Source organism: Fulvia fulva, chromosome 1, assembly GCF_020509005.1.
Source record: "Fulvia fulva chromosome 1, complete sequence".
Lineage (NCBI taxonomy): Eukaryota > Fungi > Ascomycota > Dothideomycetes > Mycosphaerellales > Mycosphaerellaceae > Fulvia > Fulvia fulva.
Genome location: NC_063012.1, coordinates 3,291,918 through 3,305,684, shown reverse-complemented (window position 1 = coordinate 3,305,684; position 13,767 = coordinate 3,291,918). Strand labels below are relative to the sequence as shown.

Genomic DNA, 13,767 nt, shown 5'->3' with positions numbered 1-13,767 from the left:
TTGCTAAGCGAAGATGACTAGAAGTATATCGTGAAGGCAACATGGCTCGAGAATCCCGAAACGTGACTCACGAAGGCGGTGATTCGCGCTGCTGGAGCAAGAAATACAGCATACAGCCAGCCCTTCCAATGTCATGTCATGTCTTGTTAAAGCAAATATCGTACAAATGCTATACCATATAGTCCTTCCTGCGCCGCCAACATTTGTAGATTAGCATTGCTTTCTACTCTCTCCCAAGCCAAGAGCGGGTAGTACTAAGCTCTTCTCGAGAGGACAGGCTCTGAGTTTCCTGTTCGCCAGAGATCAAACACATTCGGAACGCCGCGCTGTAAAATAAGAGTATCCAGGGGTAGTCGCAAAAACAACACACAGACAGAGAATGCCACACCAGCCCTCCAAACGCCGTGGGTACAAGCTAGCATTTTCAAGGTCTCGCCTTCTTCGCCATGCGAGGACTTGGTTTGACCCGGTTGGAGTTGTCTGGGCCGCCGCCATCGTCTCCTTCGAGCTTGACAGTACTTCGTCTCCGCTTGGCGCCTGTGTTGTTCATATTGGGACTGGTGTTGGCGCTTGCGACGCTGCTATTGGTACCCTGCTGGCTATGCTGCGGGACCATAGGTGGTGCCGCCATGTTCGACTGGTGGGGCGATGGCGTGTGTGAGTTTGCTAAACCCATGTTGGGCGCGAGGTTACCAGGATGATTGCCCAGATGTGGTGAGCCATTCATCCCGTTAGGCAGATTCAGATTGGCGACAGAAGGTGACGCATATGCTCCGCCTTGGCCGTTTTGCGGCATCTGCATATTGCCCATACTTGGTGTTCTCGCTCCTTGTGGAACACCGTTCATGGGAAGGTGTATCTGCGTGTTACCGCCTTGCTGTGTTTGGCCATTAGCTTCATTTTGTGCTGCAAGATGTTCCAGAGCTTGCTCAGGACGAATCTTCTTTTCCTGGGCGCACGACATGAGATCAGACATCAGGTTCATTGTTTCGCCCATCTGCAATCCGTTAGCTAGCCTTCGAGTCAAAAGCACGTCGCCGTGTCGCTCACCTCTAGAAAATATTGCACCTTGGAGGAGACGCCGAGTGTTCCCTTGGGCGCTTTCGGAAAATGGTCCATGGTCAACCGATCTTGTTGTTCCTGCATCTTCTGCTGAGCTTTCGGCAATTTGTTCTTCGCCATCTTCGGCGACTTGTTCGGCAAAGAGGGTGACCATTCGCTGACCACCTTCTCGATCCGAGATCGAGAAATTATCTCATCTGTGTTCGCAGTGGAGAACTGGAGACACTCAATCGCATCGCTTCCAGCGCTGAAGAGGACTTGCAAGGACCCAGTCATCTCTAGCCGAGCACCACTCGGATACGAGACAGAGAAAATCGCGTTCTGACAAACCACTTGATGGCTACCACTGGGATTCGGGACCTCGCGAGCATTCTCAGTGTGTAGGCGTAATGAACTCGCCCCAGAATCGAAGTATGTCCAGAAATACCGCGCCACGCTCGGTCGAAGTACCTCATAATTCTTGTTGCGCTGGCCAGCTGGGTCGTTGTCGAAGCTATGAATGAGGCGACCTTCGGGTGCGAAATGTTTGTCCACTAGACTGTTCCAAGCCGCCATTTGCTTGCCGCTTTCCTCGGTGAATTGACCAATGTGGTCACTGAAGCTCATTAACCTCAAAATAAACATGCCTCCTTGAGCGTTTGTCGCTTGCTGAGTCGTGCTTTGGTTGTGCATCGCCGCCTGTTGTCGTTGCTGTGCCAGCATCTGTTGTCGCTGCATCATGGCTATCTGTTGCTGCCGCTGCAGAGCCTGGGGTGTATTTTGGGCATTTGCCTGTTGTCCTTGTTGAGCAGCTTGCTGGTTCGGCGCCGAGACTGGTTGGGCCTGGCCTTGGGCCTGATGCTGTTGCTGGCTGGCTTGGGCTTGCTCGTTTGGGTTCGCCATTCGAGATTGTGGTCGTATTTGCTGAGGATTGTTTGGTTGTGCCTGAGGATTCTGCGGAGTGGGTTGCCCCTGGTTGCTCTGCTGAGAATTGACGTGCTGCATTGCCATTTGCTGTTGCAACTGGGTCTGTTGTTGCTGTTGCGCCTGGGCTTGCATTCGCTGCTGGTGAAGGGCCATCTGCTGCTGCATCAGATGTGCCGGCAGCTGAACAGACTGGCCACCCGCTTGCTGCTGCTGTTGCTGCTGCTGTTGCTGTGCCTGTGCGTGCTGCATTTGTGCCATCTGCTGCGGTGTTAATTGCATGCCTTGCTGCATACTGTTCATGCCGTTTTGCTGAGCGGCAGCTTGCTGTTGGAGCATCTGTTGCTGCTGATGATGGCGCATACGGAGCATTTGCTGCTGCTGCAACAATTGTGGATTGTTTTGCACTGCCATATACATGTTAGCAGGGTAACAAACTTCGACAGCGAGGTTTCGAATCCGATTAAGTGACTTGGACGGGGCAACGGGCGTTGCCGACGTCGCTGTAGCATATGTATGGGAGACTTACTCTGCTGCATCATGACCTGCTGCTGCATTGCCTGCTGCGGTGTCATATGGCTCATGTTCTGCTGTCCGGGCATGCCACCTGCCACGCTGTGGCCGCCCATCTGCGCCTGCATCATGCCATTGGGGTGCTGTCCGCCCATTCCACCAGGGCCCATGCCCTGCGCACCAGGCTGCATGCCCATCATGGCACCGGGCTGGCTCACATGAGGCGCCCCAGAGACTCCCGGGTGCATCTGCATTGTTTGACCCATGTGGCCCGGCGTCGGCGCCATGCCTGGATGTCCGTGAGGCAGGCCCGGGTGCCCTACTCCAGGCGTAGGTTGATATGCTGCCATCATCTTGCTACGCGAATCCTCGTGCTCGTTGCCCGTCGACAAGTAGTGGTCGAAGGCAGTCCGGAGGCGTCGCGGACTACCGTCTCCGACTCAAGCCGTCGGCCTAGAGCGGGTCGAACAGCTGTCTCTCGAGCAGGCGCCAAATGCATAGGGCGGTATTGCGCCTATAGCTGTTCTGGCATAGGACAGGACGACCACGTGCTCCCGTCGGCTCCAGCAGCGGGTAAGCGAAGCGCAAAGCTGGCCGAACCGTCGGAAACACTATATGCTGTTGGCGCGGCGGGCTTGCGAGGTGTTGCGATGCAGTCCAGGGCGGTGCGGTGCAGTGTGCAGTGTGCCAGTGGTGGTGGTGGTGGTGTCGATCGATGCCGGCCGTGAGCTCATACAGGATGCGTCTCCCGCACAGCTGGGTCGCGACTGGGAGCGGGCTGCGCTGGCTGAGGGCTGAGGGCTTAGTGAAACAGCAGCGTCGCGACACTGGGCCAGCAAACGGACGGGGAGGGTACAGCTCCGGTGCGATACGAGGGGGTGGGAAACAGCGAGGATGTCCTATGGGAGGGTTGTCGGGCGGTGAGAGGCGTTGGAGAGGGCGGCGAGCAATGCGATGCGCTGCGCGAGAATCGGGAGACACAGACAGCAGACAGCAGCACGATGTTGGCGACTTGCGGCGATGATCCGCCGAAGGGTCACGTGCACATGCGGTCCAAGCTCCCTCTTGCCTTGAATAATTTCGCGTCTTCGAACATTTTCTATCCTGCGCCATCAACGTCAACAACACCACTTCCACTTCCACTTCCACTTCCGCTTCCACATCCACTTCCACTTCACCACACCACCACCTCTTCTGACCGACACGTCTTGGTAAGTCTATCCCCAACCCGCACCGCCTCCCTGCTCGAGAGATGATACACCATAAATTGTCTTCTTTTCCCAACCGATTCGACCTTGAAGAAATCAGACTGTCCGTCCGCCTTCGCCGGTGGATGTATACTAGCCAGTAACTTTTGCCTGACACGCAGCCGCACCTTCGCAACACAAGCTCGTCTTATTGCATCCTGAACTCCTGCTAATTGCCGAGTCCGCAGATCTCTCACTTGCCTCGCCCCACCCGTCTGCCTTGCAGTATACCCGAGCTTCTTAAGCTTCCTCGAGCCTCACCCGCCGTAGGGTCTAGCTGCGCCAGCTTGTCTACACCTCCCACACCACCTTCTAAACAAATCACCCACGCGGTACTTGCACACAGGCTGCATGCCGCTCCCGTCTGGTAGTGATATCGGCGGACTGCCTCCCACAACCCGTTACGAATGCGTGCTGCTGGGAGGCAACAACACAATAGGTCAGTACTGTCTTATCCTCCACCACCTCCCCCGACGTGCGCCATGCGCACGTCCGCTGGATGATGAAAAACTTTTCCACATTCGCAGTTTCCACTCGAGCCATCGACGCGAACCTACTTAGATGGCAGATGAGGGGCAATTCTTCCTTGGATGTCTGACCCAGCTCTTCACATACACACTCCTGCTCCTTACACACTCGGCTGAAGGACATTGGCTGACATGTGACAACAGTGATTCCTCATAATCTGGTCAAGTGACGAAGCGACAGCGCACTTGCGGCATATCAGGTAGGTGCGGAGGGTTTGAAAAGATGGTTCCTTTTGTTTGTACATCTTCAGAATAGTCATGAAACAATACACCCCATGCTGCGTTGTTCAATTACTTTACACCCTGGCACTTCTCTACACTTACATGCAGACCGGGTCTGTCGACAGCGACCCACCACCGGTGACATCTGCTTCTCTCGTTGGTGAGGTGTATGATATTGCCTCACTCGAACATCACCTCAAGATTCGTCAACCGACGGTGCTCCTGCTGCTATCACTCGTCACAGGACCAGTGTGCGCAATGAACAATGCCTTTTCGAGTTAGTTCTCGTATCTGGCGGTGCTCTTCCTGTGCCTGGTCACTCTGGCATTCCCTGAGATATGTAACGTTACTTCCACGCAGCCGATCGTGAGGGGTCCATCAGCTCACGTAGGGACATCAGCTGGATGGTACATAGCACTTCTGTCCTTGTTGAAGCTTTCGGGTCAACATAAGGTTCTTGTAGTTTGCCAAGTGCTTTGGTATACGCATACATGGCCATGCCACTGGCGTGGCTGGCTTGCCGGGAAGTGAGGGATGAGTATTGCTGTCGTTCATTGTACAGAATGCGGCCATTTCAGTCTGGCCCGGTGTAACCAAGGTTATATGTACAATGTTTCGAGCATTCAAATGGCTCGAGATTATCACGCATCACTCGATCGCGCGGACCTGCTGTGGCCATACGTACCTTCTCGGGCTAACGTCTAAATGCAGCAGCAATATCCGCCTTCGTGAAATCAATGATCACCTCCTTCTCGCCCTCCGTGTCAGGATACACCTGCTGCTTCAACTTCTCCACCCGATCCAGAACACCTTCGTAGGCCTGCTCGCACTCTTTGGACACGAGACCAACGAGGTTTCGTGAAACAGCTTCGCTGTCGTCAGCATCACCAAAATGCTTCTCGATGCGTTTCCGTAAAGTGTCAATATCACGGCGCACAGTCTTGCCGTCGTAGCGTTCCGAGAGCAAGTGCCGCAAGGTCTTTCTGCTGTAGCTTGGTCGAGAAGAAACGGCAGTAGGGTTGTTGTTGTTGCTGGTGAGGATAGAATCAGTAGATTCGAGGAAGTCCTGCCGTGCGTTAGAGCAGTTCAATCTTCAGCGGTCGGCGTAGAGCCTCATGTAGACTTACCAGCAATTTCCCAAGCGGTCTTCGGATGACTCTTAGTACATAGCCTTCCAAAGCGTCCGCTCTCTCCTTCTGCGCTGTTTCCTTCCATACCGAAAGGACTCCTTGCCTACCACCATCTTCGACTTCTTCGATGTAGTGGTGCATGTTCTCAATGAGCAGAATGTGGTAGTTGAGCATCTCCTTGTCCTCTGGATCATCGGCACCTTGGGCTGTACCACCCTTGACAGGCGCACCAGCGACAGGGCTCTCCTTTGCAATGACTTTGAGACTATCAAACATCGCCCGGTTGAGCTTGTCGTACGCTGCGTCCACAAGTCTCCTCACGTCAAGCACGCAGTCAGCGGGACCGTCGTAGTCGTTACCTGCCACGGTTGCGAAAACGTTTTCGACGTAATTGGAGAACTGAGGGAATATTTTCATAAAGGCGATAATGCCCTTACGCTTCTTGATCTTCACCTTGGTGTCTTCAATGGCACGTATTTGCTCGTCCACGAACTTGTTAAATCGGCTCTGAAGCTTGTCGAATAATTCAGTCACAAGGTGTTGCAAATATTCCTGGTTTGACTCTCGGAGGTAGAAAGCATGTTTGCCTAGGCTGGCCATTACTCCCACACCCTGAACTGGATCTTCCGAAATACTCCAGTTAAGCATGGCGTCGAGTTCTCGTCCGAAGAAGTTAAAGATTTCGCCCATAGTGTTTGTCACGAGACCAGCAATGTGGCGATCCGGGTCTGTTGGTTTGGGTCTGCGCAGGTCTGTCCCGCGCCTCGCGCTAGGCGAAGCAGACCCGACGGCGTCGATGAAGTCTTGGGCTTCCAGAGAGTTGGCGTGGAACAGCTCCACGAAGAAATTCTGCTCCTCACTGATTTTCGGCGCCATATCGTCCATTGCTAGAGCAAATGCTTCAGACCGACTCATCGTTCCAGGCTGCTTTCGTTCAGGAGCATGCGACTTATCACCACCTAGCGGGTTTCGTAGTGTCTTCGCGAGCGTTTGTGATCGTTTGACTGTGATCTTCCGCGCAGTGGATGCCAAGCCTCCGCCAGCTGGATGTTCCTCCTTCTCTTGAGCAGTAAATAGGATGTCAGTCTCATCTCCGACACTTGCCCTTGCCGCACGTTTCATGTTCGAGATGTTCTCTTTGAAAGCGTCTGTGTACAGGACGGCAGCTCGAGTGTAGTACATGCGTTGCAATGTCTGCCATGCCGGCGTGTTGACCTCCTTCGTGAAGAGGATGAGTGGACTGTACATCCACAATCCATTTCGGACCTCAAGGACAGCGTCCGAATTTAGCTTGGCCAGTCCGCCCGCGCGAGGTATCTGCAGCATGCGTCCTTTCGATGAGTTTGTTGCCAGAGTGAACTTATTGTCCAGGAACTGCATCAAGCGTTTGCAGAACTCGTTAGTCTCACGATCGTATGTGACCTTCTTCTCTCGCAGCGCCGTCATGTTTGCAGTCTCGTTATCATCGAAACCTCCACGCGACCTCGGTCGACCATGTGAATACTTGCCCATGGTTGGGTCCATGGTAAGCATCGCTTGATATAGCTTGACTAAGCTGTTTTCGACCTGGTCGAGGCCACGCGGATCGGAAAGGTCACCGTAGCGAAGTGGCTCCATTGTGTTGCGGCCAAGTGACATGGTGTCAACTAGCCCTTGCAGCTCGGATTGTAAGAGTTTCTGGTTGGCAGACTGCACTTGGAGACCTTGAGATTGTGCTTCGATGAACGCAATGTCATCGTTCAGAGAGCTCAGCTCGACATGGTAGAGAGTCAGCAAGCCTTCGAGCTCATCACACTCTGCAATCGCCTTGTCAAGCAGACTTTCGACATGGGAGACTCGTTCCTCTCTTGCCGCGTCGGTATGGGAAAGCCAGGATCCAGCCTCCACTCGCCCTTGCTCCCGGCGAATGTCAGTCTCCAGAACGGCAAGCTGTTTTGGTTGTAGAACTTCTCTATTCCAGCCGAATTCCGAAAGCATAGCCTCGAAATCGAGCCCTTTGCCATCGAGAAGAGTTCTGTCGATGCCGAGCGAAGCAAGATATTTCTCTTGCTGGGCACTTCTCCGCTTGATCTTCACCTGCGGCTGGCGTATTTGCCTCTTTTCGACGACTTCTTCTACTCGTTCTGGGTCAGGTGTTGGTTGAAGATGGGCAGTCGTGTCATGCAGCTCCACGCTTTGCCGTGTGTTGATCGTGTCAGGTACGTCTCGTGCTGGTGTTTGTGGCGAACTAATTTCAACTGTTGGTGGTGCTGAAGGCGGTTCTTCACGCGGCTGCTTGACTGCGAAGTCATGATCTGGCGCACTATCTGTGATCGGCGTTGCAGGAGGCTGATCTGCTTGAGTGTGCTTCTCGCGTGTCGCCGGTCTGGGCACGACCCCAGTAATGCCATCCGGTTCACCGTCGCGCTCGGCCTTTGCTCGAAGAATGGCTTCCGCGGCCCCTCCGGGTCGCGGCTTGAAAGCATTTGATGCATTCGCTGCCTTCCTGAACCGGTCTGCGATCGCTCTCTTTCTGAACATTGGTCCAAGACCAGGCCTGTACTGCTCTTCCTCCATCTTCTCCTCATCAGGGGTCTGTGCAGGGCTGTCATCTGGCGTCTCGTCTCGGAGCTGTGATATGCCCAAAGCGGTGGGCCTTGCCGCCTTGGCTTCAGGTCTCGGTGGCTCTGACATCGGTGGCAACCCTTCTGCCTGCTGCGAGCCAACCGCCTGAGCGGCGATCTCACGTGCTGGCCTCGAGGCGTTGAGCGGAGCAGGCCGGAGGTCAATGCTGGCCTCTGATCCTTTACGCTCAGACTCGAAGTCAACTGGCGGACGAAAGTTCGAGCGCCGAGGTGTAGGAGGATCTTCGCTCTGTGCGATCTTCGGAGTAGGGAAGCCTTCACTCTGTTCAGTGGCTGGAGACGGTGCTGCCTTGGCATGCTCTGGACCCCAATAAGATGTCAGAGCACCAAGAGCGGCAGCGTCCTCGAGGTTGATGCCGTCGGATGATTCGCTTTGCCCTGTCAGAGGCTGCTTGTCGATCGGTGTTTTCAGCTTGCCGTTCTGAGCGGGCTTGTAGGGCTGTGAAGTCTCTATCGGCGGCAACCTGCCTTGTGACGAAGGGTCAGGTGATGTCCCTGGCTGATAGTTCATATACCGCTGCCGTGCCTCTTGGAACAGATCCGCGCCAGAGCTTTGCCCATTCAAAGCAGTGCCGTCATTGACCTGTCTTTCTTCAGAAGCGCCATCTATATGTTGCACATCTCTGTGCTTTGGAGGGCTTTGTGGCTTCGAGGATGGCGGTGCAGTTCCTGGCCCGGGTAAGCGTGGACTCTTGGTCCGCATCGGTGAATGTGGCGGCATATCGTCAGACCTTTGCGTCGACGCAAACGACGGCGCCCTGTGCTCAGAGCCTGGGGCGGGTGACGTTCCAGGTCGCAACTGTGGCAGCATGGCGTCTCTGTCGTCGCGACTTCGTGAACGCATCTGCTCGGTACTAGCAAAAGCACGTGGTCCACCAGGCGCAAGGGCTCCAGCATGTTGCTGAGCGCCAGGAAGACCGCCTCTGCCCGGCGGCTGATCTGAAGGTCTCCGGCTGTTTGGTCCACTTCCTGGCCTTGCATCGCTAATACTTGGTGGAGGACCAGGACTTTGCCTATACCGACTTCCATCTCGACTGTGGTCTCTTGCCGCAAAGGGTGGCTGCGGAGGAGCAGGAGCCGGGGAGTGACTGGGCTGTCGATCTCCTGGAGGAAGAGCCTGCGGTCCAGGAGGAGGCTGGCCTTGCGGAGCCGGGAACGATCCTAGAATCATGGCTTTCTCCCGTTCATCAAAGCCTTTCAGGTCTGGAATCTGACCCTTGGTGTACTTGCGGTAGATCTTGACAGCACTCGCAATGAAGAAGTCCTTTTCTTTAGACGTCCCGGCCTGCCAGTAGTACGGCTTCGTGATGGTGACGGTGAAGCCGACATTGCCTGCCAGTGCCCGCGCTTGCGCCTCCCTTTCATTTGCAGCGGGTGTAGCTGGATTCGAGTACGACTCGATGGCGGACAACTCCTCCATGTTCCACGTCTTGCCTATGCTGAAGCTGCCGTTGTTGTTCTCTCGCGCCTTGTGCATCCTCACTCGTCCTGTTGATCGCACGGCTATGATGATCAGACGCTGCTTCTTGTTCGAGTCCAGACTGTCGGCCGGCGGAGGAGCAGACGGATACTGCGCATCCTCCATGATCCGGATATGCGTGATGTAGCTCTCCGCTAGTTGGCCGCTGTTGTCGAGCTTGGAGAAGCACGACTCGACGATGCGTCTCTTCTCATCCTCGAATCGTTCGGCGCGAGACATGGCAGGAGGTGTTGGCTGTGACTGTGACTGTGACTGTGGCTGTGACTGCGACTGCGACTGCGACTGCGACTGCGACTGCTGCGACGATCCAGGCGAGTGTGGGCGTTGGCTGCCCGACTGCGGCGTGCCCAGACGAGAGTGGGAGCTCATGGCGCCTGGCATAGAAGCATATCCGTTCGGCGGCCTGGACATGGCAGCAGACTGGCAACGCTACATGTAAAAGATACCTATGGAACGCGCGCCGTCTCGCTTAAACGTCCAGCCTCGCAGGACACAGCACGACCATGCGCTGGGGGAGCATGCGGCTGCACAGTCGGAGGGATCGTAGGCACGCCGCTTAGACCGAAGTGACGCCCCAGATGCTGTAAGAAGTGCTGTATGCGCTTCGTCGATGATGCATGCGAACAGTTCGACGTGTGCATACCAGGCAAGATTAGAACTACCTAGCGTGCACTGCTGCCGCTGGAGCTTGTTGCGCGGCCGGCCCCTTGTGGACCGAGTTCACTTACATGTATGTAGAACTACCCAACGTTCAGTCCTCATCTTTTCCAGTCCTCATCTTCGAGCTACATCCTCACCATATGATTGCGCCCTTGGCAGTACACACATGCAGAGTGGAACGAAGGATTGGTCATCGCATCATCCACTGAATAAGCTGAGCATCAAATACTATGAGATGTCTGGGACGATATGTCTATGGACAGCATCAATACGCCTCCCACCGGGACGGCTAGTCCACCTCGCCGCCTTCACCTTGCGAACTCCAGTCACCAGTGTATTACACTTAGCTCACTGCCATCTCTGATAAGTCTGCGGCTGACCCCAAATGCTCCGGAATACCTTGATACCGGCAGAATTCACCACAAAATACTGCCAGCAACCTTGCGTAATCGTCGGCGACCTCCAGCGGCATGGGCCTCTCATTCAGAAGATGCGCGCTACTGACATAGTCACCCACCACATAATCGGCGTCTGCAATCATCTTTCGCATCTGTCTCTCGGCGTCTGCCTAGGACGTGTAGATGCCTTTCGGCACAGCCAGGTATGAGGGTTGACCATTGATGATTTCGAACTGCTCCAAAACGACCCACACCGTCGCGCCATATGCGATCCAGTCACCTATTGGGGATGTGCCATCTCGAGGGCCATTGCGCTGAATGTTGGTGGAAATGTACTCTGCTGACGGCTGAGCGTTGAACATGGGTATTTCTCCTCGCCTGAGCAGGTTCTGAGAGAAGTTGTCGGCTATGATGAATGCTGAGTCGGTCTTGGGCGTCTTAGCCGACACAACATGGTGAAAGCTATCTCGCCACGATTCTTGCTTCGCCGAGGGTTGTATATCGCAAGGGATTCCTTGTCGTGGTTTGTTGCCATCGCTGCTGCCACATTCTAGGGCTCTGTCGGCATGGTCGTCCTTTAAGATCCTGCTCACTTCTGGTGGAGGAATTGCTGATTCGTACGTTAGTTGCGAGATCTCTCTGCAATTTAGCCATGAGTAGGTGATTACCCGTCAAAGGCTGTCGACGCGGCGGCATCGTGACGCTCATGTGTTTGCGGAAATGTTCTGGCATAAATGGAAATGGTTGCCAAAGAAGACAACACTCGAACGATGCCGCGACAATAACAAATGGGCACTTGCTTGTTGTATGTGCCTGCAGCCATGACTGGAAGACACGCACTTGATCATAAGGGACAGGATCACTGTAGCACTTACCAAACCCCATCTCTTACGTGAACGACAAGCAGGAGCCAACGAGGAACTACAATGTTACTACCGGATCACATCTGTGACTACGGCAGCAACACGTAAGATGTGGTTCTCCCAGCTCGGTGACCAGCCGTTTTCAGGTCAGCCGGCCTAACCTGTAAATGCATCAAGCTGCATGGCAAAGGCAAAGGGGCTGAAGGCACGCTATCGGTCCATATGTACGGGCTTTTGTTACTGTAAACTGCACAAAGGCTATTACATTATGACATCGCTCAAACGTCACACGCTTCAGTACTCGTCAAGGTATCAAAATGGTATCATCGCAGTCATGTCCAAAGCCTTGCCCAACCTGCGATCTTATCGTCCGTGCGGCGTAACGACCGTCTCTCGTGTATGCGTAAAGTGCCTGCCTGCCTGCTTTACATGGCGGCAAGAGCTGCAAGAGCACCCATGGCGAGCATTGGGGCAGCGGTGATCATGGCACCAGCAGCGCTCGAGGAGTCGGTTGCGGAGGCGGCAGCATCGCTGGCGGAGTTGGCAGCTTCGGATGCACTGGACATGGCAGAGTCGGCAGCATCAGATGCGCTGGTCATGGCGGATCCAGCAGCATCAGATGCGGAGGACTCGGCAGAAGAGGCGGCAGAAGCTGCGGAATCAGTGGCAGAGCTAATAGCGCCACCGATACCTCCAGCGCCACCAGTCTCCTGGCCCTCGTAGATGGTGGTCGAGCCGGTGGTGGTGGTGAAAGTGGTGTCAGATTGAGAGACGAGAGCGGTCAGAGCAGAAGTGGTGATGGCCGAGCCAGTCTGCGAGGCGTCGTTGTCGCCACCCTCGGTCTGAGTGGCAGCAGCCGTGCCGCTGCCAGATGCATCAGCTCCCGAGGCACCAGCAGCTCCAGCGAGGACCGACGAAGCACCTGCGCTTTGTGCATTTGATGCGGAACCGAGAGCCTCTGGGAATGTGTGTCAGCATGTGATGATACACCAAACATACGTTTCAGGCTTGGCACTCACGCTGGCAGTACTGGACACCGTACGAAACGACCTGTTGGCCAATTGTGCTTCCACAAGCCTCGTTGGAGCAGTCGCGAAGACCGTATCCGAAGTTGGCGTTACCGCAGAGGCAAGACGCGTCGGCGGCCTGGCAACCGAGTGTCTGAGATTTGCCGATCATGGCATTGACACAGTTGCGCTGCAACACAGTCAGTGAGTGTTCATGTGAGCGCGACGCATGTGCGCGACGCAAAGAGAGCTCGAGTGAGTACGTACACCACATTCTGGAATGTCGTTGAGCGTCATCTGGGCAGTCGCGAGAGCGGCGCCGGCGGCGACGAGGATGAAAGTCTTCATGGCGAGGATGGCGGTTGGAAGTGATGAGTGGTCTTGGTGATGCGTGTCGGAAGCTTAGTATGGCTGCTGGTAGTGATCAATGGTCAATGCTGAAATGCTTGCTGGGAATCGTTGTTGTGTTTGGCGGTAAGCAGATGGATGTCGGAGGAGAAGGGAGAGGGCGGTTAAGAAGTCCCACGAAATGACCGGATGCCGTTCACTTCAAACGCGCCTTCGCTTGTATCAAGTTTCCTGGGCCTTTGCCATGCTCGTACCTGCCAATCTTATTTAATGTTCCTTCCCACATCGCGCTAAGCTCCCGTCCAGTCACCACCTGCTGGTCAGTGCAGGGCAACCATAAGGTATCGCTCTTCGTCTTGAGCCACGGGCATGCTTTGACTCTGCGACAGCCCAGATTCATCCCACCAACAGCCCACCCCGTCAAACACGCACGGCGCATCCATGTCTCCTCACAGTATCGCAGCAATGTGAGGTCATCGGCACGGTGGTACAGACCAGCCAAACACAACCAATCTTGGCCGACGTCACAGTTCCTGCTTTATCGGAACTCTCATACAGTGTTTTGTCAATCCGTCGCTAGATTGTGGCGGGTGAGCTTAACTCTGAAGACCCGACACCAGCCACACAGATTGCTGATCCTCCAATAAGCTTGCATTTGAGTGCGCGCTTGCCAACGCTCAACTCTCGCCAGCCCACTTGTTTGTTCAGGCTGTCCCCATGTCGACCGCTGCAAATCGAGTCGACACCCGTGCACCTCAGACAAGCACTGACGAGGAGCGCGCA

General features: G+C 54.9%; 4 protein-coding genes across 4 annotated transcripts; all 4 read right to left on the bottom strand.

Moving 5' to 3' along the window:
• Positions 1 to 424: 424 nt before the first annotated feature.
• Positions 425 to 2,831, bottom strand: CLAFUR5_00668 (Transcriptional activator ptaB; the record flags this gene model as incomplete). Its single annotated transcript, XM_047899816.1, has 3 exons — positions 425 to 997; positions 1,051 to 2,372; positions 2,495 to 2,831. The coding sequence occupies 3 exons, from the start codon at positions 2,829 to 2,831 to the stop codon at positions 425 to 427; spliced, it is 2,232 nt and encodes a 743-aa protein (XP_047756497.1).
• A 2,337-nt stretch (positions 2,832 to 5,168) lies between these two features.
• Positions 5,169 to 10,119, bottom strand: CLAFUR5_00667 (Exocyst complex component SEC3; the record flags this gene model as incomplete). The annotated part of the gene is made up of 2 exons (XM_047899815.1): positions 5,169 to 5,540; positions 5,602 to 10,119. 2 exons carry the CDS (start codon positions 10,117 to 10,119, stop codon positions 5,169 to 5,171), a joined length of 4,890 nt encoding a protein of 1,629 aa, XP_047756504.1.
• Positions 10,120 to 10,936: 817 nt separating this feature from the next.
• CLAFUR5_00666 (uncharacterized protein) lies at positions 10,937 to 11,498 on the bottom strand (the record flags this gene model as incomplete). The annotated part of the gene is made up of 2 exons (XM_047899814.1): positions 10,937 to 11,376; positions 11,435 to 11,498. The coding sequence occupies 2 exons, from the start codon at positions 11,496 to 11,498 to the stop codon at positions 10,937 to 10,939; spliced, it is 504 nt and encodes a 167-aa protein (XP_047756503.1).
• Positions 11,499 to 12,054: 556 nt separating this feature from the next.
• On the bottom strand, positions 12,055 to 12,984 carry CLAFUR5_00665 (GPI-anchored hemophore; the record flags this gene model as incomplete). The annotated part of the gene is made up of 3 exons (XM_047899813.1): positions 12,055 to 12,587; positions 12,649 to 12,826; positions 12,904 to 12,984. The coding sequence occupies 3 exons, from the start codon at positions 12,982 to 12,984 to the stop codon at positions 12,055 to 12,057; spliced, it is 792 nt and encodes a 263-aa protein (XP_047756506.1).
• Positions 12,985 to 13,767: the final 783 nt, after the last annotated feature.